This window comes from Ciona intestinalis, chromosome 13, assembly GCF_000224145.3.
Source record: "Ciona intestinalis chromosome 13, KH, whole genome shotgun sequence".
Taxonomy (NCBI): Eukaryota; Metazoa; Chordata; class Ascidiacea; order Phlebobranchia; family Cionidae; genus Ciona; species Ciona intestinalis.
In genome coordinates, this window is record NC_020178.2 from 795,431 (window position 1) to 820,451 (window position 25,021).

Here is a 25,021-nt window from a genome sequence, read left to right on the forward strand (position 1 = left end):
AAGCTAATGTCAAAAAAAACTTTAATTATTTTACGATTTTTTTGCTGCTAAAGTTGAATGCGTTTTAAAATCTACAGTGACGTTATTACGCATACTAGAGGGCAACAAAGCGTCGAGTATAAAACCCACTGCCAGTTTTCTTTTTCGAATCAGTATGTTTTGCTCTCTAAGGGAGTTTTCCCGATATAGGGTTTGGTCAGTGGTCACTGGTCAGTGTATAGGTTACAGGTGGTCTGTCGTTTTCGGTGGCTATAGTTACGCAGCTTATTTGTGCTGACACTGGCAGTGTATTGTATTAGTCAAAAAGTATACATCTAACAAAACAGATACATTTTTGTAAATAGTTTTTATTTTTTTATTATAAATAATAAAATAAACTTTTTTGGAGCATTTTAGTGAAATAAACCAAAACTTTAGGCAGTATAGTAACAGTTGTTGTTGTTGTTGTTTTTATATTCTGCGTAGTAATTAATAAGTCAATAGCTCATACTTCTGCTTACCTACGTTTAAAATAATTTATGTTAAAAAATAAATGAATTAAAGTACTGTGGGGTAAGATGAATACGAAAATACGTTTAGCGTATAATATCCCATGTTTCCTAATCATGTTTTTATATTAACAACACTCTTTTAGAGTAGTTAGGAAACGTTAAATAATTCTGTAATTATTTTTTTGTTTACTACCAAACAGATTGATAAAAGAGAATGAAAACATGTCCCATCTTACCCCACCCTACCATAAATTAGACTTATATAATATAAGACAACACAGTTATATACCAGCTAACCGCTTATTCTCTAGTTGAGTTTTATAGCTGAAATGATAGCATTGTTTTGAAAGCTGAACCATAAATTTATAATGAAAAAATGACACAAAGTAATCTGATTATACTCTTGGCGATTATTCTTTACACCTTCTTTCACTTGTCGGATCAGTCACCCCCAGGTAATTATATTGTTTCATATAGTTGCCAAACCTGGTTTGGCAGAGTAGCGGGCCTACTTGAAATATTTACACTGCTGGGCATAGGTGTAATGTTTTGGGGGTATTTGGCCAAATCTAGCCTAAATCCCAGGTTATTGACAAGGACCGCACCCTCAAAGAATAGAAATAATGGGTGTAATGTGTAATGTTTGAATTTTATACACAATCTGGGATGACATTGCTAAATGGTGTTACAGTCACAGTTGTAAAACAGGGGAACCTCATTGTTTAATGTGCTGAATGCAATATACTTTGGCTCTGCTTGTTTGTACAGACACCTAACAGCAGGGTAAAATCTGGGGTGACATTGTTAAAATGCAGTTACACTCATAGTTGTAAAACAGGGGAACCTCATTGTTTAATGTGCTGAATGCAATATACTTTGGCTCTGCTTGTTTGTACAGACACCTAACAGCAGGGTAAAATCTGGGGTGACATTGTTAAAATGCAGTTACACTCATAGTTGTAAAACATGTAGAACCTCATTGATTAATGTGGTGAATGCAATATACTTTGGCTTGTACGGATTGTATACTTCAAACAAAAAACGTTTATATTTTACATATCAGGCATTGACAGTTTCATGTAAAAGTAATATTAGAAAACAAAGAGTTTTAGGTTGTAGGCTACAGCGTTTAAGCCCATATAACTTTTTATAGCTTTTCCTTTGGTAATAGATTCCATTAAACACAATTTATGTTTCTTAAAAACACAAATGTATGACCATTATGGATATAAATAGGAAAGGTTTAGTATTATATCAAATCAACTGTTTAATAAACTACGTGTAAACGTAAAAGCACTTGCCTTTCAAGTGATTTAAATAGCTTGAAATATCTTTTATTCTAAGATTTGATAAATTTAAATGTCCATAAACAATCACTTAACACAGGACAAGTATTCCCCAATGGGCCATTATTGCTTTTGTGTTTAATTCCCTGTTTTAATAAAAACTTCCAATTATGTTGTGACAATTTATTTAATTTTTTTCCAATTTTTATAATAAATTAGTAAATTTCTTTTTAGTTTTACAATTAGTCAATTACCCTATAACATTACAAACATTTTGGGTCTTTATTTCTTTTTAAAAATAGGACAGTATTTTAAAGAGTATTGGCGTAGTGGGCCTAGTGGCTATCATAGTCCTTTAGCAGTGCCATGGTCTATTCATAGTTTCTGGTCTAGCGATTTTGCAAAGGCTTTTAGATTCCTTGTCGATCTGTTTTTACATGCTACAAGTCAGACAAGTGGACTCGCATAGTTTTCATTGAAGCATGTTCTTATACAACATGGTGTTGCCGCACATTCCAACATAGCATATTATTATTTGTAGTGCAGCAGCCATCTTATAACTAATCCCACCACACCTATGCATTCTTTATCATAGCATGAAACAGCTGACTAGACAATCTTAAATGGTTAAACTTTTATCATGTTGTTGTTATTGTGTGTGATTTTATTAGTAATCAAATTTGCTGCTAAATAATCTTAATTCATGTTTGATATTGTAGTATAAACAATTTATGCTTTTGTAATATTATATAATATATATTTAGTTTAAATATATATAATAAATCTCATATTTAAATATGCCAAAAATATACAAATAGTAGGAAACCAATTAAAATGTGACTTTAAAATTAAATAAAAGACAATTTTAACCCTACAAAACGACAAAATTATTTCAGTTACCACAAGTTTTTTGTTACTGAAACCAATTTAAATGCGAATTAAATTAAATTTCAATACCTATCCCATCAAAAGTAGTTTTGTAACTAGCCTAACCAATTTCACACCCTTTTACCACCTAAAATTTAAGGCTGCTTAAGTTACAGTACTTTTTTGTTTGTATGTAACTGCTTTTACCCCACAAAATTCAAGGTTGCTCAAGTTACAGACTTTTTTTGTTTGTACGTAACTGTAACCACTTTGTCTTTATTTTTCAGCATCAAGTTACGTTGACCTCGACCGTAACTGTTCTCGTGGTTGGTTCTCGTGTAAAGAGGGGCTACTTTGGTGTGTTCTGGATGAGTGGGTTTGTGACGGCGACATCGACTGTGAAGATGGGAGTGATGAGGAGAATTGTGGTGAGTTTTGGCGTGAATCATTTTTAGGGGGATTTTGACTGTCATGACAATTATTCCTTTGTTTGGTGAATGATGATTTTTGGTGGTTATTTTACTTTCTTCTGATTTTTTTATCTGATAAAAATTGTTTTATTAAAGTGGGAAAACTAAAAAATCTGACATGTCTCATTCCGGCTTTTAAAACAAGGGTGACATCTTTTACCCTTCTGTGACTGTAACTATTTTACAATAATCTCACCCAAGATTTTGTTAAAGGTTTAAAAACATGCCTTCTAATTCACATTTACATGTTTGACATTATACACCTCATAGGCTATTAATTAGAACATTGTTTATATATTTAGACCACAGAGATTGTGGGCCAGATTCTTTATCATGCGCTGGCAGATGTGTCTCATATGGTCTGGCTTGCAATGGGGCAATGGATTGCACTAATGGAGCAGATGAAGCCGAAAGAATTTGTGAGTCGTATTTTATTTTTTTACAAACTTTTTTTAATTTTTATCTGTACACCTGTGTTTTGAATTTTATTTTTACATCACTTGCTAACTTTTTTATATATAATATCGATAAATAATTATACAGTTATTTATATTAGATAATTTTTGTATAGTAATAAGTAGGCTAATTTTTTGTCACATTAAAAACATTTTAGGTTTTATATTGTTTTAAAAAATAGCATGTGTTCATGTGTTATTTATAAAACATTCAAACTCAAAACATTTTATTATTTTATAGGCTGGGATTTAAAAAAATAGCTCATATCTATGTGTCATTCTGTTATTTGTACTGGGTTAGTTAATATTCTGAAAATCACATTCCAATCATCATATGCATTATGGCATTACTTTAATATTTGAAAATCCGGCCTTTAAATTACAGCTGATAATTATACCCATAAGTGCTTATTATCTATATAGTGGTCTTTCTGAATTGCATTTTAATTGGCCATTCAGGAAATATTTCAGTAATTCAAAGGCAAGCACTATAGCTCAATAATTAACGTGCCTACCTCTAGTTTAGAGGTTACTGAGTTCGAGGCTTGATGCTGCTACTATTGTGAGTGTATGTTTACTTGAGCAAGACACTTAAAATTGCTTCAGCCCAGAAAATTGTAATTTAGCGCAGTTTCATTAAGTGTAACTTTTTAGCGGACACGAGGTGTATAAAACAGAACAGCTCATATGTGAACTTGTAAGCGGGCACGAGGTGAATGAAACAAAACACCTATGTAATTACGACTGTCATTACCCCACCACACAAGGTTAAATAAGTTACATTTATTCAATCATTCATTTCAAAAGCTTCATATTTATATACAGGTAATACAGGGAACACTTGTCCCTATTTTGGGTCAAGCTGTCTAACCAACACATCGATATGTGTGGCTTACCAACAACTTTGTGATGGGAATCCAGATTGTCCTGATAGAAGTGATGAGAGCACAGACTGTGAAGGTATAGTTTGTAACATAAGATATAGTAGGGTGGGGAAAATGGGACACATTTTGATTCTATTTTTTAATATCCCCAAGAACATTCAATGAATTGTAAAACTGTATCCTGACGACTCCCATAGACTGTTATTAATTATTTAAAACACTATCAGGATATTTGAATATTAGGTGCCAAAGGTGTCTCGTCTCCCTCCACCCTATGAATGCTACGATAAAATAATATTAAATTACAACTTTGAATACAATAGGTAATATAAAATAATTAAAACAAATTAGCAGCAAAATAAAAGTCGTTAAAATACACTATGGTTAAAAAAAGAATGATGATAAATAAAAGCATGGCTTCTAAACCTACAATACAAAATAAATTAACTCATTTTGAGTTGTATTTAATTTAAACAAATTAAGATGTGCTAAGACAATTTAATGCGTAGCCTATGTGGTTTACCATTTACTGTTTAAATAGCTGGAGATTAAATTTTGATACTTTCAGCATTTTAATAACGGTTCCAATTTTGTAAATTGTTATCAGCGTATGGTTGCTTTAATGTTGTTATAAGAGGGTCTGTTAAGCCACAAAAGCATTTTAAAATACCACAGCTATTTTATCCAAGTTAGGAGGGCTTAGAGACTGTTTTGATCTTTTAAAACATCTCAAATACCACTTATAAAACAGTTTAAATACTCAATTTATGCTTTGATGCTTAATATGCAAATAGCCAAATACATAAGTTTTAGGTGTATAAAACATGATGTTCCTCGTCAGTTTCAATACAAACATTAGAGCTTATACATTATAATACAGTTGTCTTTATTTCTTTTGGTTTAGTTTTTAGACTGAACCTTTAGGATATAGATATATATACAAATATTTTTTATTGTTGTTCTTCAGAGCTCCTGGAGCCAGGGTATACAGGTTTCCGATTATGCGATGCATTATCATGTGAACACGCATGTACATTTCTACCAGAAGGGCTACCAACATGTTACTGCCCTCCTGGGAGCATTCTTTACAATGATACTAAATGCAAACGTAAGGATAATACAATTTTGTTTTATTCATAAAACATCTGTTTTCTGTGGTAACTTGACTCAAAGTCACAAATTTTAAACTGCAAAAGGGGTAAAAGTTGGGGAATAATGCAATAGACTATGTTTTATTCAAAGTCCCCTGGCATGGCTTGATTACCCTACTCATACAGAATAGGGGCAGCAAGAACCATACCAAATTATAAAAATATATACTTAATTTTTAAAGTAATACATACAAATATGTATGCTTAATATTTTGCTTTTTTTATATCTACTTTTATTCAGAGCTGTTTCATAAAAATAATTCTAACCTAGAAGGTCTAGTTTGTTTTCGGAAACTAACAACACCTATTATGACTAGGAGTTTTACATGTTAAATCACTTCCAAGTAACTGCAACAACACTTTTTCAGCCGCAAACATCTGCAATCTAACCAAGCCTTGCTCACAAACATGTGTACAAACATCGGGTTGGGAGTTTACTTGTTCTTGTATGGATAGTTTCTTCATTAATCCTCATAATTCATCCCATTGCTTAATTGAAGAAGGCAGCATCTTCCAATCTTCTGAACCGTATCTGATCGCTGCGTCGGATCAACAAATCCAGGTCAGGATTGTAGAAAATAGGTGTCATCTCATAGGGGGCATGTTTTCATTTTTTTGTAAGATCTGGAAAGAGATCACCGATTATGGATTATACTTTGCTTTGTTTTTGTATAGACACTTAACAAACAGCAGGGTAAAAGCTGGGGTGACATTGTTGAAATGCAGTTATACTCATAGTTGTCAAACATAGGGAACCTCATTGATTAATGTAGTGAATGCAATGTAATTTGCCCCTGTTGTATTGAACAGAACATTTCTTTTATAACAACTTTCCTTGCGCTGCCACGCGAAAATGAATAGTTTACATACGTGGTAGTTTGTAAGCAGGAACGAGGTGTATTTAAGAGAACACGTTATAGAGAAAATGTTATAGCAACTGTCATTTTCCCACAACGCGAAAGTAAGTTTCTTACTATATTCATACATTCATAATTTTTTTACATTTCTTCAGTCATATAACATGGAGGGTCAACGGCAGCGTTCATTCAGTAGCAGTGTTGCACGAATATTACCCACAGTTGACTACAACACACATACTGCATACTGGATCAGCCATCCAAAATCAGGTCCGGCAAGACTGGTCAGTGCGTCACTGGATCATTTGAAAGAAACAGAAACTATTGAGTTACCCTACAGCATTGACAGTTAGTATATTTTATATCAGTGGTTATATTCTATATGGGTGAGGTTCTACAGTGTTGGACCTAAGGTATGGGTGAGGTCCTACAGTGTGGGTCCTAGATATGGGTGAGGTCCTACAGTGTGGGACCTAAGATCTGGGTGAGGTCCTACAGTGTTGGACCTAAGATCTGGGTGAGGTCCTACAGTGTTGGACCTAAGGTATGGGTGAGGTTCTACAGTGTTGGACCTAAGATATGGGTGAGGTTCTACAGTGTTGGACCTAGATATGGGTGAGGTCCTACGGTGTAGGACCTAGATATGGGTGAGGTCCTACGGTGTGGGACCTAGATATGGGTGAGGTCCTACAGTGTGGGACATAAGGTATGGGTGAGGTCCTACGGTGTGGGACCTAGATATGGGTGAGGTCCTACAGTGTGGGACCTAAGATATGGGTGAGGTCCTACGGTGTGGGTCCTAGATATGGGTGAGGTCCTACGGTGTCGGTGTGGGACCTAGATATGGGTGAGGTCCTACAGTGTGGGACCTAAGAGTCTTGGGCTATGGTTATATTATAATTCTATTCATATTTTTTTTTACCAAATGTAAGGATAAAAGAGAATAAAAAAATATCCTTACCTTACCCCAACCTACTATATCCTTATAACCAAGATTTTTTTCATAAAGATTGCCAGATAGCAGTAGACTGGGTTACGGGCAACATATATTTTCTAAACACGAAAGACGAACACATATTCGTGTGCAGTGTTACGCAACCAATATCATGTATATCACTCTTACAACAAAATAAACCGGCAACACTGTTAGAAATGACGCTGGATGCATATGCAGGGTGAGTAGTAGACTAGTAGAGTGCTATATATTATACACTATGACAATAGGAATATTCATTAAAATTTTCTTAGTCCAATAGTTATCTATATGGTGGCATCTAGCCCTTTTTGGGCTCAAAAGCATGAGTGTCAGGTTTTTTAGATTTTTAACAAAATCTTGGGTAACATTGTTAAAATACAGTTATACTTATAGTTGTAAACTATAGGGGACCTCACTGATTAATGTGGTGAATGCAAAAAAGTAACTCAAAGAAAATGTGTTTATTATTAAACTAAATACCTATCAGAAATTTCCCTTTAAAATCTATGTTGAAAATATAAATTTCGATTCTACACAGATACATATTCTACTTTGAGCATGGTACTTACTCGAAAATAAACAGACTTGACATGGACGGTACAAATTACCAAAACATTGTCAAGATAAGCCTAAGTTATGCACAAGGGTTAACTGTAGATCCTTATGGAGAACGACTTTATTTTTTCGAGTTACATAGCGGTAAGTTTTCACATTGAAAATAACAAGTTTCCGAAATATTTATTATGCTGTATGAAATGAAATGAACAAATGATGAATAACTGAATGAATAAGAAAGTAAATGAATGCATAATGAATGGATAAATGGGTATATGGATGAATGAATGAATAAATGAACAAATGCGTAAATGAATGAATAACTGAATAAGATTAAAATATACATTTTTTATATTGTATTCACATATCTTCACGCACACTTTTAATTTTTATATTTGGAAATTACGTAATTTTTCTATACAGGTTGTATACAGAGTGTTGACTATCGTGGAAAATTTCGAACAAAACATTTTTGTTATAAGAAGAAACCAAATATGTTCGAAGCAGCATTTTTTAATGGTAAGTTATAGCATTTATTATCATAACTTACCATTAAATAAGTTATAGCATTTATTATCATAACTTACCATTAAATGGTAAGTTATAGCATTTATTATCATAACTTACCAATAACTTATGGTTGAATGCTTGATACTGGTACCTTTGGCAGCATATGTGTTCTTTGTCAAGATAATAAATATTGGGTTATTTTTCCACCAACTAGACTCAAATATTCTGTATAAACATTCCTACTTAATTTCTCTTATAGATTCCTTATACATAAGTGAAAACAAGAAGCAGTTATCACGACTTCAATTATGGGAAGCTAACCCTACCTTACGAGTATTAGCCAATACTTCTTCTGTTGAAACATTACGTGTTGTTCACCCACTAGTACAGAGAACAGGTATATATTACATGTGTTAATTAAGGTATATAAGACAGTGGAGTAAGATGGGACACCTTTAGCACATAAAATCTAAATATCCTGATCGTGTTTTAAACAATTAACAAAGGTCTATGGGAGTCGTGAAAATACGGTTTTATAATTCTTTCGGCTATATTTTATTTACAAGAGATAACATACTAACATATTTTAGGTTAACATAAAATAATATATTTTTAAAATAAATTAAAATACTATATTTTCAGTTTCCCATGTTAAATGTCATCATATGAATTGTCAACATATCTGTCTCATTGGCTCCACCAAGCGGGTGGGCACGTGTTTCTGTCGAGCTGGGTTTATTCTTAACAATGACAGTAGAACTTGTATACGTAAGTTGTAAATAACTTTTTAAAATATAAATATTCATTTATAGGAATAACTATTTTGGGCCTGATTGTTTGGCCTAGATTTTAAGATAAGATTTCCTATATATATATGACTTTGTGGTAGCACCCTTGTTGGGGTAATCAGCCAACTCTGGCTTAAATCTTAGGGTCCCATATCTTGCCGTACTGTAGCAGCTCACCCATATATGTTTGAATAATGTATAATAAAATAAATATTACCTGTTACTTCTGCTACCAGGCATAATGTAATATGTAAAAAATCTTTCAACGGCTCATCGGCTTTGAAAAAACATCCCTTGCTGGATAGCAGACAATACAATGAAAATACAATATGTTTTTATACCAGATGAGCCCATAAAAATCCTTTATAAATAATGCTGACAAGACTTTTTCTAAATCACTATAACCCCCTAACCCACGTTTAATAACTAATCCCCCATGCTCTCTAGGTCCTCCTAGTGCAGATGTCTACCTCCTCGTTAGCAAAGGACATCCAGGAGAAATCAAAGGCATCCCATTATTCCATGAGCCGCAAGAAAATTATTCACCTGTCGTGCCAATCGAGAATTTAAAGGGACCAAGGGGTTTAGACTACTACAGGTGAAATTTAGATAATATGTATAGTTGATAGTCTTTATTTCTGTGTGTTTTGGTTATATGACAAAATCTGAGGTGTTAGTATAGTTGTATCTTAATATAGTTGTAAACTTGTATCTTGTAAATGAACATCAGTTTTTGGTTATATTTACGTTTATAAAAACAGCAATTTTTTTGTGTGTTTGGTTATGTATTTGTATCTAATGTTGTAAATATTCTTTGTGACTACCAAATAGGACGATAAAAGAGAGTGAAAACAATAACCATACTTCCCCAGCCTACTATATAACAAAGGGCTGGTAAGAATGAAAGCAAAGACATTAACACCAAAAACATAGGCACATATAGAGTAGAATATTTAATATTAATTGCATCTATTTCCCAATGCAGAGACACAAATGGTGATGACTGGATTATATATTCACATATTGGAGAATATGAGATTAAAGCACATCGGATTAGCTAGATGGCATTATTCACAGGTGTTGTGCTATTTAAACCTGACTTGTATACTTTACTTAGAAAAATGGTGCAACCAATTCAAGGTTATTGTTTTGTTGACACTTTGTAGAACTATTAAACTAGTTGTCAAAAATTCTGAAGTGTTGGTCAAATACAACCTAACTTATATAAACACCTGTGAAAAGTGGTGCAACTAATTCAAAGTTATTGTTTTGTTGGTAAAAGTAGTTGTAAGCTTACTGAAACAAATTTCAAAAAAAAAAGGGGGTGGTGCACCTCATTCATGCTTTATTCTGGCATTAAATACATACAAACAGCCCTACCCATTTAAGCTTTTTCAAATTTATATTTCTAGGTAATTTTTAATCAATCAGTTTATAACTGTGAGGGGCTCGCTATTGACTGGAGTAACGGCAACATGTTATGGACCGACGATGGGTATAAGACCATTAACATTGCATCATTGGCCCCACTGGGTGTGGGACCTCTGGGACACGGGCCTCAGTTTCTGCGGAAAGTTTTGGTGAACGGAGTAACAAGCCACCCAAGAGCAATAGTAGTGCATGAAGCAAGAAGGTGATTTGTGTATGGGTAAGGTCCTATGGCAAGACGTGCCATGGAACCTGAGATTTAGGCCAGCACTGTGCCACAGTCGTTAGCAATGCAAAACTAGTCTAAGGCTTGATGCTGCTACCATTGTGGGGGTATGTGTCCTTGAGCAAGACACCTAACAGCAATTTCTCCAACCCAGTGGTCGCTAATGGTTTGTCTAAATAGCCAGCCATAGATAAAATTTAAAAAATTTGCATGTATGTTTATTCATGTAAGTCTGATTTCGTAAAGTTTGAACGTTGTCGTTAACCTAACCAAGTTGCTCTTTAGTGTCATCTACTGGTCAGTATGGGAACCAATAGAAACGCCACAAATAAACTACGGAAAGATTGAAACTTCGTGGATGGATGGATCGCACAGAGAAATCTTATATACAGGTATATACATGATTTCTATATATAATAGGGTTTCTATGTGACTATGTATAATATGATTTCTATTTATAATAGGGTTTCTATGTTTCAGTATGCTTTGAAGTTAAATAAAGTAAGGTGAGGGAAGACGGCACGATTAGCACATAATATTCAAAGATCCCGATCGTGTTTTAAACAATTAACAACGGTCTATTGGAGTCGTGAAGATACGGTTTTATAATTCTTTAAATGTTCTTTATTGGGATAATAGAGTAGTGTCCCATCCTCCCCCACCCTACTATATACATAATATAAATATATATATTTATTTATTTTCAGGCAGTGATATACTATGGCCTAATGGTATAACAGTGGACACCCTTAGAGATGTGATTTATTACACTGAAGCATTTTATGACAAGATTGAAGCAATTCAAATTAATGGCAGAATCAAAACGGTACATTTAACTATTAACTGTAATAAATTCTGCGATTCTATTTTGAATAAGAGACTGACGATGCGATTTAGGCGAAATATATATATTATACAATTGGTTGGACTTAACTATTGTCTGTAACATTTACGTAGCGCCAGATCCTTAGACTGACTATTATGTGCATATTTGCTAAAACTTAAGCACTTACGGGTTGGAGAATGCTAAAGAAATTTCAATCTAGATTCTCAGTGAAAAGTAATTACTGTAAAAACAGCTTAACAAATAATTGAAATGCAGTAACACCTCCACCTAGTATATTACCTACGAAGTGATACTCTATTCTTTATAGGCATGGGCACCTAACTTTTTAAAATGCGGGGGAGGAAGGTATAGCTTGACCTTCATTCCTTTATAACGAATTTAATTTTTTTAAGACTTAATATATTTTCTTTCAGACAGTTATTTCCGGCACTGGTAATCAGTTTGGGCACCCATTTTCTATATCTTTGTTTGAAGGGGCTTCAAAAGACAACACTTTACAAGGCAGATACCTATTTGTAGCTGACTACAGATCTGGATTAATATACCGGTATAATCTGACTTCAAACCGGTCTGAACCAGTTATACTGCACAGGGAAAAACCGCCTGTGTTACAGGTAATATGTCATGACTTAGACTGTGTTCTGTGTGGGCAGTGTCAGTTTTTTTTTAGTAGAATTTTAGTTTAGGGTAATATTGTTAAAATACAGTTACACTCATAGTCGTCAAACATAGGGAACCTCATTGATTAATGTGGTGAATGCAATATACTTTGGCTCTGCTTATTTGTATAGGCACCTAACAGCAGGGTAAAAACTTAAATTTTGCTCAAAACTGGGGATGCCAAAACTTTGGTGTCACCCCTGTTTTAAAAGTTGGGTGGGTATTACCCCAGGCACCCCAACGTTACATCTATGATATTGTGTTTAATATTTTTCTCTTCATGGCTTTGTCTTTACTTTAAAGCTAACCATTTATTAATTACACAAATTCATTTACATCCTTTTAGTTACACTATTCTGTATATAGTAGGGTGGGGGAAGATGGGACACCTTTAGCACATAATATCCAAATATCCTGATCGTGTTTTAAACAATTAACAACGGTCCATAGGAGTCATCAGGATACGGTTTCATATTTTTTGAATGTTTTGTGTTTACTACCGATTGGGACGAGAAAGTAGAATGAAAGGTTGTCCCATCTTCCCCACTCTACTGTATAATAGCAGTACATTTACATGCATTTAATTAGGTTCCCCTACTTCCAGGTTATCGTATTCAACCCTCTATTTCGAGCCGGCCACAGTGCATGCTCTGAAGCCATGTGCACTGACTTATGTGTTTCTATACCAACATACCCACATTATAAGTGTCTTTGTCCTAATGGTGCGTCTCTTACAGCAGACAACCATACATGTACTGGTGAGATTTTAATTAGTTTCATCTTTTTTTTCAAAGTGTGAAAAATTCTGGGATAGTGGTTAGTATGGTCAATGTTAGCCCAGAGGTTCTGCGTTCAAGGCTTGACACCGCTACCATTGTGTGCGTATGTGTCCTTGGCAAAACACTTAACAGCAATTGCTTTAACCCAGTGGTCACTAATGTGCTGTCTAAATTGTCAGCCATGCAATAATTTTCAACATGAAAACTCTGGCATAAATCCCAGATACCCTAACGTGTCTTGCATTTCCATATAATATTTTTTTTGCCTCCAAAACTTTTTTTGTATATTTTCCCCTGCATACATTCTATAATGTATAACCCTCACAGACAAAGCCAACTACACAACAGTACCTTCATGTGCAGAGCAGCAGTTTCAATGCGATAATGGGATTTGTATCGTAAAGAAATGGGTTTGCGATGGCGACAATGACTGTCACGATAATAGCGATGAAAAAATTGAAATTTGTGGTAAGTTAGAAAAAAACTTGTGCCGTAATTTTGATTCATTTAAACAAGCAAATTCTTGATCTGTGAATGAAGTAGTACAGCATCAAAATTGGTAAACCTTTCCGTTTCCAACCCCCTTAAATTTTGGTCTGCAATGTTGAGACGCTTAACAGCAAGTAAAAATCAGTTTTAAGCTTTAAAATTGTGTTCTAAAACATATGCTGTCAGCCTATCACCACTGTTTCAATAATCAATATAGGGACAAAACTTTTTAAAATCAGGGCAGGCAGGATAGATGGACCATCTTACCTTACAATACTATGTCTCATTTTCTATTTCTACAATATCGCAAAGGGTTTTGATATAAATTTTGTTTCTATTAGAAATTTAATTAAATTAAAATGAATGGCTCAATAAAGTTATTAATATTCAAATCCTCTTGAATTTTGTTAACCATATTATTTCCCAGCTAAGAAGAACTGCAGTGATGGTTGGTTCCTATGCAGTAACTCGAGTGTTTGTATTCTATCACGGTGGGTGTGTGACGGTGAATCTGACTGCCCTGGAGGAGAAGACGAGACACCTGAGGTCTGTCGGGGCCGGTCGTGCCCCTCCGGGCAGTTTTTGTGCCCCTCGGGTCTTTGTATCCCTGATATATGGAGGTGTGATTTGGATGACGATTGCCACAACGGGTTTGATGAATCCGATAATTGCAGTAAGTTAACATGGAAATAGTATAAAATGTAATATCTGCGCAACTTAAGGTGTATTTTTTTATGAAATGTCCACAAAACAATAACCTTGAATTGGTTGCCCCATTTTGCACAGGTGTTTAAATAAGCTAAGTTGTATTTGACCGACAGTAAATCCATTTTACTTTACCTAAGATCTGAATTTATTCCAGCATATGCAAGTTGTCGGACTGGGGTTGAGTTTTCGTGTTTGTCGGGTCGGTGTATCGCCCTCGAGTGGGCATGTGATGGAGAAGACGACTGTGGTATGTTGTTTCTATTTTAAAAAATGATATTTCTATTTTGGGAAAAATGTTTGTTTTCACGTGGTAGGGCAATGGCAGTCGTTAACAAGGGTGTTCTGTTTCCTACACCTGTCTTAGTCTTAGCATAGAATGAACTGCTGAAAGATATTTCTGAAAGTTAAATATCTTACTAAACATTACTGGCACCCACAATAGCCATATATTTCTTACAATACACATATATAGGGCTTTATATTCGTTTAACAGGTGATGGTTCAGATGAAGAAGATTGCTCGGCCACTACTACGCCCTCTACTGCCACCAAGTGTGCTGAGAATGAGATGCAGTGTAGTAACGAGACATCGCTTGCCAGGTGCATGCCCTCTAGGTGGCGCTGTGATGGAGACGAAGATTGTCCCGATGGAAGCGATGAAGCTGGCTGTCGTGAGTCTATTTCATAAATATCCTATATAACTTATAAATATTGCATATACTATTATAAATATATGTAACTTGCCATGAATATGCTGGGTACTATAGTCTATTGGACAAAATATGTACAAAAATCTTGCCCAATATTCTTTCTTATAGCAATTCTTAAGGCTTCTACATTTAGTAAGATATATGCAGTAGCATCCTCTGTGTTGGAGTGTTGGGCCAACTCTGGTTTAAATCCTAGGTTCTATAGTGTGCCTTGCTGTAGGACCTCACCCATATAGAATAGAATATGCAGTAGCACCCTCTGTGTTGGAGTGTTGGGCCAACTCTGGTTTAAATCCTAGGTTCTATAGCGTGCCTTGCTGTAGGACCTCACCCATATAGAATAGAATATGCAGTAGCATCCTCTGTGTTAAAGTAATGGGCCAACTCTGGTTTAAATCCTAGGTCCCATGGCTTGCCACACTGTAGGACCTCACCCATATAGAATAGAATGTGCATATACAATGTTGGAGTAATGGACCAACTCTGGTCTAAATTCCAGGTCCCATGTCTTGCCTCACTGTAGAACCTCACCCATATAGAATATACCAGAATTTACATTGATTTTTTCCACAGCACCATCAATCCATAGATGTGGGTACGGGCTGTACCTTTGTAATTCCACAAGCAAATGTATATTAGAAGCTTGGGTATGTGATGGAGCAGATGATTGCTATGATGGATCTGATGAAGCAAACTGTGATTGCCCACAAAATATAACCAGCAAATATCAACAGGTTAACTGCATTCATACTAATTTTTAAATATACCGTTGGGTTGAACATTTTTTAATTGTTTTTAAATAAATGAATATAACTTGTTTAACTGTATTTCACGCGAAATCTAACAGTTTTTAGGTTAACTGCTTGTAATACTTATTTCTAAATATACTGTGAGGTTAATAGTGTTTTTAATGGTTTTTGAATGAATGAATGTAACTTGTTTATCTTTGTGTAGGGGTGTAACGACAGTCGTTATAACAAGGGTGTTCTGTTTCATACACTTACACGCTCGCTTACGAGTTACCACATATGTAACTTTATGGTTGGTCAGCGGCAGTCATTATACATGTTATAACAGTGTTTGTAACACAGGTGTTCTATACACCATGTGCCTGTTTAGAGTACCAAAAATAGCAGCGTTGAGCCTCGAACTCATAACCTCTGGCTTCAGACAGTCATGCTAGCCACTGTGCCCAATTTAACTTTTTAACTTGTGTTTATTTTAACTGTCCATTAATGGTTTATTAATATGTAATCATTAATAAAGTTATCATATAAGTTTCTATCATATAAGTTTCTCTATAGATTTATTTTATTTTCACATAGATTCGTTGCATAACTGTCATTGGCAAAAGTGACTGCGTGAATAAATGTGATCATAACGTGGATTGTATAAGTGGACAAGATGAACTGAATTGTAAGTTTTCCACATTGAAAACATATTTATATAACCACATAAATGCCATGTTTTTTTTAAACACAAAATTTAAAGTAATAAATAAATTAAGTAATGTATAGTATTGTGGTAAGATGGATACCGTTAGCACATAATATCCCATATTTTGGTCTAGCAACCTAACAATTCTCTGTACAGTTACCAGTTTTTAGCAATTTAACAATTCTGTCAACATTTGCAGGCAACCACGGGGTATGTGCCAACTCGGGATGTAGTCACTCATGCACGCCGACGAACACAGGGTTTGAATGCTCGTGTCCGAAAGGAAAGGAGTTGTCATCAGATCATGCCACTTGTCAAGGTAATTATCACTTAATCCTAGGTGATTGTCACAATCCATATCAATTCCTAAGTTTATATTTTAAGAATTGTGTTCGGCCTGTTTTTAGCGCCAATTTATATTTTATGAATTGAGATTCTCTGGCCAATCCCACATTTTTACGAATAAGCATTTTCTAAAATTTTTTTCATTAGTTAACATATATTAGAAGTTGTAAACATACTTACTATGCCACAGATATCGACTATTGTCGGCACCGTGGCACCTGCGCACACATATGCCACACCACGCCACGTGCATATCATTGTTCATGTCATAAGAACTGGAAGATTGATCATTATGATGTCACCAAGTGTGTTTATGACAAACCAGCCCCGCCCCCTTTTATTATTTTCAGCAACAAAAGATCATTAAAATAGTGAGTTTCTTTGTTTGTTTATTTTAAGTAAGTGTCTTTTTTTGTTTATTTTAAAAGTAGATACACCCATGGTATAACTTAACAGTGAGCATGAGGTGTATGAATACACCATGTGTGTCTGGTGTATAAGAAGACACCCATGTTATAACTTAACAGTGAGCATGAGGTGTATGAATACACCATGTGTGTCTGGTGTATAAGAAGACACCCATGTTATAACTCGACAGTGAGCATAAGGTGTATGAATACACCATGTGTGTCTGGTGTATAAGAAGACACCCATGTTATAACTCGACAGTGAGCATAAGGTGTATGAATACACCATGTGTGTCTGGTGTATAAGAAGACACCCATGTTATAACTCGACAGCAAGCATAAGGTACCCCCTTTACACACAGCATGGAGTTAAACACAACCAGCATTCACGAAAACGAGCGAAAGAGAAAATTTCAATATCTGGTTGAAGGATTCCGTCAAGTACTTGGCCTGGATTTTCACTACCATAGGAACCTTATATTTTTCACTGACATCATTCAAGATACGATAACAAGAGCTACATTAACTTACAACGCAGAAGGTATATAGTAGTTTGTTTTATAAGAAACATTACATTACTTTTAAAGTTAAATATGGATAATTCTATCAAGTATTTCCCTTTTTTCTTTTCCATGATAATATTAGGCCAATTCTCCAACATTACCCTTTTATACTAACCTGTCCTAGTGTTCACAAACTTCTTCTCAATTCTCTTCTAAGTAAAGTATACTTTTTCATAATTTATCAAATGTTATTTCCTTTTTCCCTTCCCAAATCTTCAACACCAACCTTTTTCCCTACCTCTCCCCAATTACACCCTTTTTCTTCAGACAACTCTCTCACATTAAGTGACCAGCAAGCCATCATTACACAAGGCATAATGACCCCTGAAGGAATTGCAGTTGACTGGATAAATGACAAAATATACTTCGTTGAATCCACACTAAACCAGATACAAATGGCCACCCTAGAAGGAAATATGCGAACCGTGGTTGTTGCCGAACAATTGGTTAACCCAAGGGGTGTAGCGGTTGACCCAAGATTTGGGTAAGTACCAATAAGTAATATTCGTTTTTGTTAATAAGGGTCAAATTTTATAATTGATGTACGAAGAGGTTCTTACTGAGCTGAATCTAAATTTCCTAATTTGAGTTCAAAACGGTATACTGTTTTTGTTGGTCAGACTAATATTCACCCACAAAGTTCTATACGTGGTAACTCGTAAGTGGTAACGAAGTGTATGAAACAGAACAACAATTTTATAAAATATTTGTTTCAAATTTACTTTATAAGATATCTATATTTACTTTATAAGATATCTATTTTATTTTATAAGATATCTGTTCTGGACGGACTGGGGAGTTGGAAATTCTCGGGTCGAGCGTTCAACCCTCGCAGGAGACGATCGTGTACAAATATGGAAAGCTGATGGAGATGGTGATGGGTGGCCTAATGGACTCACTATTGATTATATGGAGAACAGAGTTTACTGGGCCGATGCCAAGTATGTAGACATCTTACTTCTTTTTTGAATTAAACACACCTTTAAGATTAAATTAAAATAAATTAACAAATCTTTAAAATTAAATCAGAGTTTAAATAGAAAAAATTAACTATAGTATTTTAACAATTCATCATTTAGTTTAAACGCTCTGACCACATTGAGATTCAATCATGTTTTACAGCTTTTATAAAATATTTATTTGTAATATATGAAGATCTTACGTGTTTTAATGTGGTTTTCTTTATCCCTTTAACTGCCACTGGTGTATTTAGTAATATTACGTATCGTTTAGTAGCTATAACATCATCAAATATGATGTAATGGCTTGGTAATCATATGACATTTTTGGTCGTTAAAATAATATAGAAAATTTGTCAATGTTTTCAAATTAATCATGTGATTATAAATAATTATGACATCATAGGTATGACATCATCTGGTCATCAAAATACGACGCTTCAGATCATGTGATGGCAGTCCAGCGTGTTGATTGGTTGACCCACCCCTTTGGGGTCACGACCTTTAATGACCTCGTCATCTGGACGGACTGGCGAACCACGGTGATCGCTAGCGCCAACAAGTGGACAGGGGAAAACTCGACGGTGATTGAGCTGGGATATAATCCTCCACTTGATGTGAAGGTTTATCATGAGAGTCGACAACCAATGTTTATTAATGATACTTCACAAGGTAAGTTGGTTATATTGATATTATAACATTGGCTGCGGTATTATTCATCATAGAGTATTATGATGTTACTTCTCAATTTGCTACCGGGCATAGTTTAAAGTAAACTCATATCATAAGAGTAGGAAACCAATTTTTATTAATGATACTTCACAATGTGAGTTGGTTTTTATAACATAGGCTGTGGTATTATTCATAGAGTAATATGCTGTTACTTGTGCAACCAGGCATAATGTAGTGTAGACTTTTATTTTAAAAGATTCCTACTGTATTTACCCTCTATGAACACCAGATCAGGGTCAGATTTGCGGATTTCTATTGTTTTATAATATTTTAACTATTTCAGCGCCCAACAACCCCTGTCTGAACCACACATGCGAAGGGTTGTGCATTCCTGTGCCAACCGCCACTGCCAACCACTTGACACACAAATGTTCTTGCCCGCATTTTTACAAGCTCTCTACAGACGGAGTTTCCTGCGAAAAAATCCAAAATTTTCTACTTTTTTCACATTTTATTGAGGTAAGATTATGAGAACGAATGAAAACTGATTTATTCTTGTGTGTTGAGGTATTGACAGTCGTTATAACACAGGTGTTCTGTTTCATACACCTTGTGACCGCTCCAAGTTATCACGCATATAACTTTGTGGTATTGATAGCAATTTGCTATTTTCATAATTGTAAACTTATTCTATTGTATATATATATAGTTTCTATCGTAGAACTAAGAACACACCATGAAACCAAGGATTTAGATATAAGTTTTACCTAAAATTCTAGAACATTGAGTAATATTACATATTACCGTATTTTTAACAACATACCATTATTACATCACAGATTCAAGGCATGCGATTGGACAATTTGAATTTCAGTGCCATCCAAGCCCTTTCGTCACCTGACGTTGGTCGAGCCACCCGATTGGCCCATGACTGGTCACATGACCGAATATATTGGCCTGACTCTAAATCTGAGGAAATTAAGAGTTCGTTTATAAATGGATCCGATGTCACAACTGTTGTAGATACTGGTGAGTCACTTTGTTCATTATGACTATGCAAAAATGAAGGCAAATTAAACGAGGTAACTCGTAAATATATGAAATAATAATCACCTACAAAGTTCTATATGTGGTTAGTTATGACTATGCAAATGTGATCGAAAATTAATAATACAGTTTGGTTCTTTTTTAATGTCATATTGCTGCTACCATGGTGGGCGTTTGTGTCTTTTGGCAAGATTCCGCCAATCCATTGATAAATATGTAAGCGGGCATGAGGTGTATGAAACAGAACACCCTTAATAGCGACTGTCATTGCTCCGCCACGCGAGGATAAATAAGTTACATTCAGAACCTAAAAGCAGGTACGAGGTGTATGAAACAGAACATTTGTGTTATAACGACTGTCGTTGCCCCGCCACGCGAGGCATTCAGAACTTAAAAGCGGGCACGAGGTGTATGAAACAGACCACCGGTGTTATAACGACTGTCACTGCCTCGTCACGCGAGGATTATTGTGTTACATTCATGCAGACTTTTATAACCTTTATTATTATTTTTTATTTATACTTTTTTTTATAAAATTATAAACAAAAAAGTTTTCATTTTTCCCCAGACTCAGCAAATGTATTTGGATTAGTAGTTGACCCTCTACATAAGACTATATACTGGACATCATACATTGAACTAAGTTATGCACCAAACAAGAAGCTGATAAACTCATATGTCATGGTGGCTTCTTTGGATGGCAGGTATTGGAATAATAAACTTAATCATGCAGCAATAACTCTCATATAACTCAAATGAAGTTAGTTTTAAACTATCAGACATAAAATCTTATAGGTCATAAAAAGCTTGTAAGTTGTAACCATTATATTTTTCAGTTAGAATTGTTTAATTTTCTGTTTAAATAAAAAAATGCACCCTAGTTTTTCTAAAATGGATTTTTTCCTAAAAATGGATTTTTCCCCTACTGTTAGGTGTCTATACAAACAAGCAGAGCCAAAGTATATTGCATTCACCACATTAATCAATGAGGTTTCCTATGTTTGACAAATATGAGTGTAACTGCATTTTAACAATGTCACCCCAGTTTTTTTTCTTAAAATTTAAAAATTCTACACCTACAGGAAATGTGAACAGTCTGATTTTCCGTAATTATAAAGCACCAAATCTTTAAATTACGAATGTTTCTTCAGATATAAATACCAGTTGGGGGGCCCAGGTTGGGAAAACGTGAGTCGACCTAAATACCTCACATCCGATGTCCAACATGCTATGCTTTACTTCACCGATGATTTTGGAGTATATAGTGTTTCTATGGATGGCTCGAACCTGCAACAAGTAATATTGTGATGTCATAGTTGTTAATATGATAAAGCAGTCTAAAATATGAAATACGTAAAAAGTTACATCACAAACAATTAAAAGCATTCTTTTAAAACTTTTTTTATAATTTTTAGATTTCGAATTTTAAAAATGCCTCAGACCTACGTTACCATGACAACACACTCTACTGTGTTCACAACGGTTCAGTCAAAGTCATAGAAACAACATTATGTGGTGGATTTCGGTGCACTAGAGATTTACATATACCTGCTACTATGATTGCATTGTGGGGTGAAAGAATGTGGGTTTATGATGATGATAAAGGTGATTATGATGTCATAATGTGTTTGGAATCACAGTACAAAAGGTTATGTCTGCTTATAAGTCGCTTAAGTTCCCACCCACAAAGATATAAATGACCAATCCAACCAAAAGTCATGTCTGCTTATCCACACACTACAATAGCGTTGGCAACTCAACTACTACCTATAACATATATATACATTTTCATACAAATTTCCCAACAAAAAACATAAGCAACAAAAAATAAGTGATCTTTGCTTCCAGTTTCCATATTTGAAGTTGAAAATTTCCACTCCGAAAATCCTCAGCGAATTTTAAAGCGAAATCGAACCGGAAAACTTGCGGATATTCTTATTTATCATTCTACAGGGAATATACAACCACAAAGCAGGTACTGAGACTTGGAATTTTCACGTTTTACAGTTTGAGTCCTGTTTGTGTGACTGTCTGTAGTGTGTATTGGATGAATGTAACTTATTTATCTTTGCATGACAAGACAGTTATGACACGTGTTCTGTTGTGCAAATAGTAATTAAAATTGTATTTAATAATGGTACTCATTAATATTGAAAAATGAATGTAAGTATTTGTATTCGCGTGGCGGGGTAACGACAGTCGTTATAACAAGATTGTTCTGTTTTATACACTTCGTGCCATCTTATAAGTTACCACATATGTAACTTTATGGGTGATTATATTTTGGCTATGGAGATTTTTCGTTTTTTTTTTACATGTATACGTGTATCTGTATGTTATATATTTTTTGACTAAGTTATGTTACATTAAAGGACTTTTAATTTACCATTTAAATACATACAGAGCATGCACAACTGGTATGAATGAATGCGAACAACTATGTCTTCCTTCTAATACAACAACAGAAGTTGTGGCTTCATGTAAATGTAGCATGGGGTATGAGGTGGATGCAAACAATATTAAACAGTGTAAAGGTAGGCTGCTACTTTGTAAGACCTTATATACATATAAGCTTTAACTGTTCTAGGTTATAGGGTATCTATTGTATAAGGTAGTTTTCTACTTAGTAATATCTGATCATACAATTAAGCTTATAGGCTATAGAATATATATATATATTGTTTTAGGTGACATTGCTAAAATACAGTTATACTCATAGTTGTCAAATATGGGGAACCTCATTGATTAATGTGGTGAATGCAATATACTTTGGCTCTGCTTGTTTGTATAGACACCTAACGGCAGGGTAAAATCTGGGGTGACATTGTTAAAACACAGTTACACTCATAGTCATCAAACATAGGGAACCTCATTGATTAATGTGGTGAATGCAATATACTTTGGCTCTGCTTGTTTGTATAGACACTTACCAGCAGGGTCAAAGCTGTTTTTTTTATATTTAAAACTGGGATGCTAAAACCTAGGATGTCACCCCTGTTTTATAAATTACAGTGACATCTCATTTACCCATAATACTATTTCTATTACACATGATAAATAACCTTCCGTATTATAACTTAAAATAATTTTAGCTATTGAAGAATTTATCCTGTATGCTACTGATAGTTCTGTAAGGGGTATTCACCTAAATGGAGAAGAAGGTGCATTATCTCCTATTATGGATCAAGCACGTCCGGTTGGGGTAGATTTCTTTGCAAGTAAGATATCTATGTTTATTTTATATGGGTGAGGTTATAACACATTATTGACTAAATGGTAGCACCCTGGGTGTTGGGTAGTAGACCTACATCCCAGGTCTCAGGTGTGCCTCACTGAAGACCTCACCCTTATATAATCTCTATTATTAAGTGTCTATACAATGCTTAAATGGAGTTTAAATAGTAGCACCCTGGGTGTTGGGGTAATATACCTACATCCCAGGGCCAGGTCTCAGGTGAATCCCACTGATCTATTATTGAATGTTCAAAAACTGCTGGAGTGGGGTCTAGATGGTAGAACCTTGGTGTTGGGGTATTAAGGCAATATGCCTACATCACTGGACTAAAGTACCCAACCAAAGCCCTTACTTTATAAAACAAAATCATGTTTTCTCAGAAAACAACACTATACTGTGGACGGACTCGTCAGCAGTTGCGATAAAAGCATCCACGCGTGACGTGACATCACAATGGACAATATATTCTCCTTTTCCGACAACAAGAAACTACTTCTACAACACCAGTGCAGTGAGTTAATATTATTATTGCTTTTTTGGCTTTTACTGTATGTATATATGTACCTTATTTATCCTCACATGGCAGGGCAATGACATTCATTATAACACCGTTGTTCTGTTTCATACACATTGTGGCTCTATTCTAACATTAGTGTTAATCTCTCATTACTTCTAAAACCATTTTGTTGTCCCCTATAAAAAGCTGTATATATGTTGACCCCTTTAAGTTGTATGTTTGTGTCCCCTTTAAACTCCTTAACTTTGTCCCCATTATTTTGGGGTAAGGTAAATATTGTATGGTATTCAAATTACCCTACAGTACTTATTATCTATAGTTCTTTGTTGCCACATTACATTATTTCTATATTTTTAATACATTTTCTATGTCATCATGTTAGTATATTATGTTGATATAGTTTCCTATGTTACAGTATGACACGAGATAGATATGAAGGAATAGCTGTGGATTGGGTAGCTGAGAATGTTTACTGGACTGACTCCGGATCTGATCAAATTAAGGTAGCTACGTTGTGATAAGCAGTTATGCAAGACCAATGCTTTGGATATTTATGTTAAAATTATAGAAACATGTTGTTGCTTCAAGGCATATATACATTTATATAGATCTTTAATAGATCTTCTGGCAATTTTTTATCTGTAGTCTTAACAAAACATCCTGGCGCCGTGGCATAGTGGTTAGCGCGCCTGCCTGTAAACCA

At 34.7% G+C, this 25,021-nt stretch overlaps 5 protein-coding genes and 1 long non-coding RNA gene across 7 annotated transcripts in view; 5 read left to right on the plus strand and 1 right to left on the minus strand.

The window, feature by feature from the left end:
• The window catches only part of LOC101242471, a 357,398-nt gene that overhangs the window by 225,733 nt on the left and 106,644 nt on the right, over nucleotides 1-25,021 (minus strand). The gene's annotated exons all lie outside the window — the stretch shown is intronic.
• LOC104266373 (prolow-density lipoprotein receptor-related protein 1-like) lies at nucleotides 792-10,775 on the plus strand. Its single transcript, XM_009862371.3, has 15 exons — nucleotides 792-946; nucleotides 2,932-3,072; nucleotides 3,417-3,533; nucleotides 4,395-4,529; nucleotides 5,421-5,561; nucleotides 5,973-6,166; nucleotides 6,617-6,809; nucleotides 7,471-7,636; nucleotides 7,976-8,136; nucleotides 8,416-8,511; nucleotides 8,762-8,899; nucleotides 9,145-9,270; nucleotides 9,738-9,888; nucleotides 10,276-10,367; nucleotides 10,703-10,775. The coding sequence occupies exons 1-14, from the start codon at nucleotides 868-870 to the stop codon at nucleotides 10,349-10,351; spliced, it is 1,914 nt and encodes a 637-aa protein (XP_009860673.2). The 5' UTR covers nucleotides 792-867; the 3' UTR covers nucleotides 10,352-10,367; nucleotides 10,703-10,775.
• On the plus strand, nucleotides 1,023-1,496 carry LOC113474830. The gene is made up of 2 exons (XR_003396532.1): nucleotides 1,023-1,173; nucleotides 1,437-1,496. It is a non-coding gene; the product is annotated as an uncharacterized LOC113474830 (long non-coding RNA).
• Nucleotides 10,352-12,310, plus strand: LOC113474819 (low-density lipoprotein receptor-related protein 1-like). The gene is made up of 5 exons (XM_026837330.1): nucleotides 10,352-10,414; nucleotides 10,703-10,923; nucleotides 11,230-11,336; nucleotides 11,652-11,770; nucleotides 12,209-12,310. The coding sequence occupies exons 1-5, from the start codon at nucleotides 10,352-10,354 to the stop codon at nucleotides 12,308-12,310; spliced, it is 612 nt and encodes a 203-aa protein (XP_026693131.1).
• Nucleotides 13,110-24,321, plus strand: LOC104266374 (low-density lipoprotein receptor-related protein 1-like). Its single transcript, XM_026837331.1, has 22 exons — nucleotides 13,110-13,209; nucleotides 13,558-13,698; nucleotides 14,147-14,392; nucleotides 14,582-14,674; nucleotides 14,921-15,097; nucleotides 15,710-15,870; nucleotides 16,462-16,552; nucleotides 16,773-16,892; nucleotides 17,109-17,289; nucleotides 17,688-17,866; nucleotides 18,156-18,372; nucleotides 18,662-18,829; nucleotides 19,254-19,519; nucleotides 19,863-20,038; nucleotides 20,359-20,548; nucleotides 21,135-21,270; nucleotides 21,718-21,862; nucleotides 21,982-22,171; nucleotides 22,415-22,541; nucleotides 22,970-23,100; nucleotides 23,659-23,784; nucleotides 24,182-24,321. The coding sequence occupies exons 1-22, from the start codon at nucleotides 13,110-13,112 to the stop codon at nucleotides 24,319-24,321; spliced, it is 3,501 nt and encodes a 1,166-aa protein (XP_026693132.1).
• Nucleotides 24,182-25,021, plus strand: part of LOC100185316 (prolow-density lipoprotein receptor-related protein 1-like) — a 29,365-nt gene continuing 28,525 nt past the window's right edge. The window contains exons 1-2 of the mRNA XM_018814575.2: nucleotides 24,182-24,312; nucleotides 24,734-24,821. Of these exons, the coding sequence (XP_018670120.1) occupies nucleotides 24,735-24,821 (87 nt within the window). The 5' untranslated portion in view covers nucleotides 24,182-24,312; nucleotide 24,734. The remainder of the gene's footprint in view (nucleotides 24,313-24,733; nucleotides 24,822-25,021) is intronic.

Excerpts from the sequence above, each read along its gene's own strand:
- LOC104266373 (XM_009862371.3), top strand. The coding sequence starts at position 868 with ATGACACAAAGTAATCTGATTATACTCTTGGCGATTATTCTTTACACC. Across the intron at positions 3,534-4,394 it reads AGATGAAGCCGAAAGAATTT|GTAATACAGGGAACACTTGT; the intron begins GTGAGTCGTATT and ends ATTTATATACAG. Across the intron at positions 9,271-9,737 it reads TGACAGTAGAACTTGTATAC|GTCCTCCTAGTGCAGATGTC; the intron begins GTAAGTTGTAAA and ends CATGCTCTCTAG.
- LOC113474819 (XM_026837330.1), top strand. The coding sequence starts at position 10,352 with ATGGCATTATTCACAGGTGTTGTGCTATTTAAACCTGACTTGTATACT. Across the intron at positions 10,924-11,229 it reads GTAGTGCATGAAGCAAGAAG|TGTCATCTACTGGTCAGTAT; the intron begins GTGATTTGTGTA and ends GTTGCTCTTTAG. Across the intron at positions 11,337-11,651 it reads CAGAGAAATCTTATATACAG|GCAGTGATATACTATGGCCT; the intron begins GTATATACATGA and ends ATTTATTTTCAG.
- LOC104266374 (XM_026837331.1), top strand. The coding sequence starts at position 13,110 with ATGTGCACTGACTTATGTGTTTCTATACCAACATACCCACATTATAAG. Across the intron at positions 13,210-13,557 it reads AGACAACCATACATGTACTG|ACAAAGCCAACTACACAACA; the intron begins GTGAGATTTTAA and ends TAACCCTCACAG. Across the intron at positions 16,893-17,108 it reads AGATCATGCCACTTGTCAAG|ATATCGACTATTGTCGGCAC; the intron begins GTAATTATCACT and ends ACTATGCCACAG.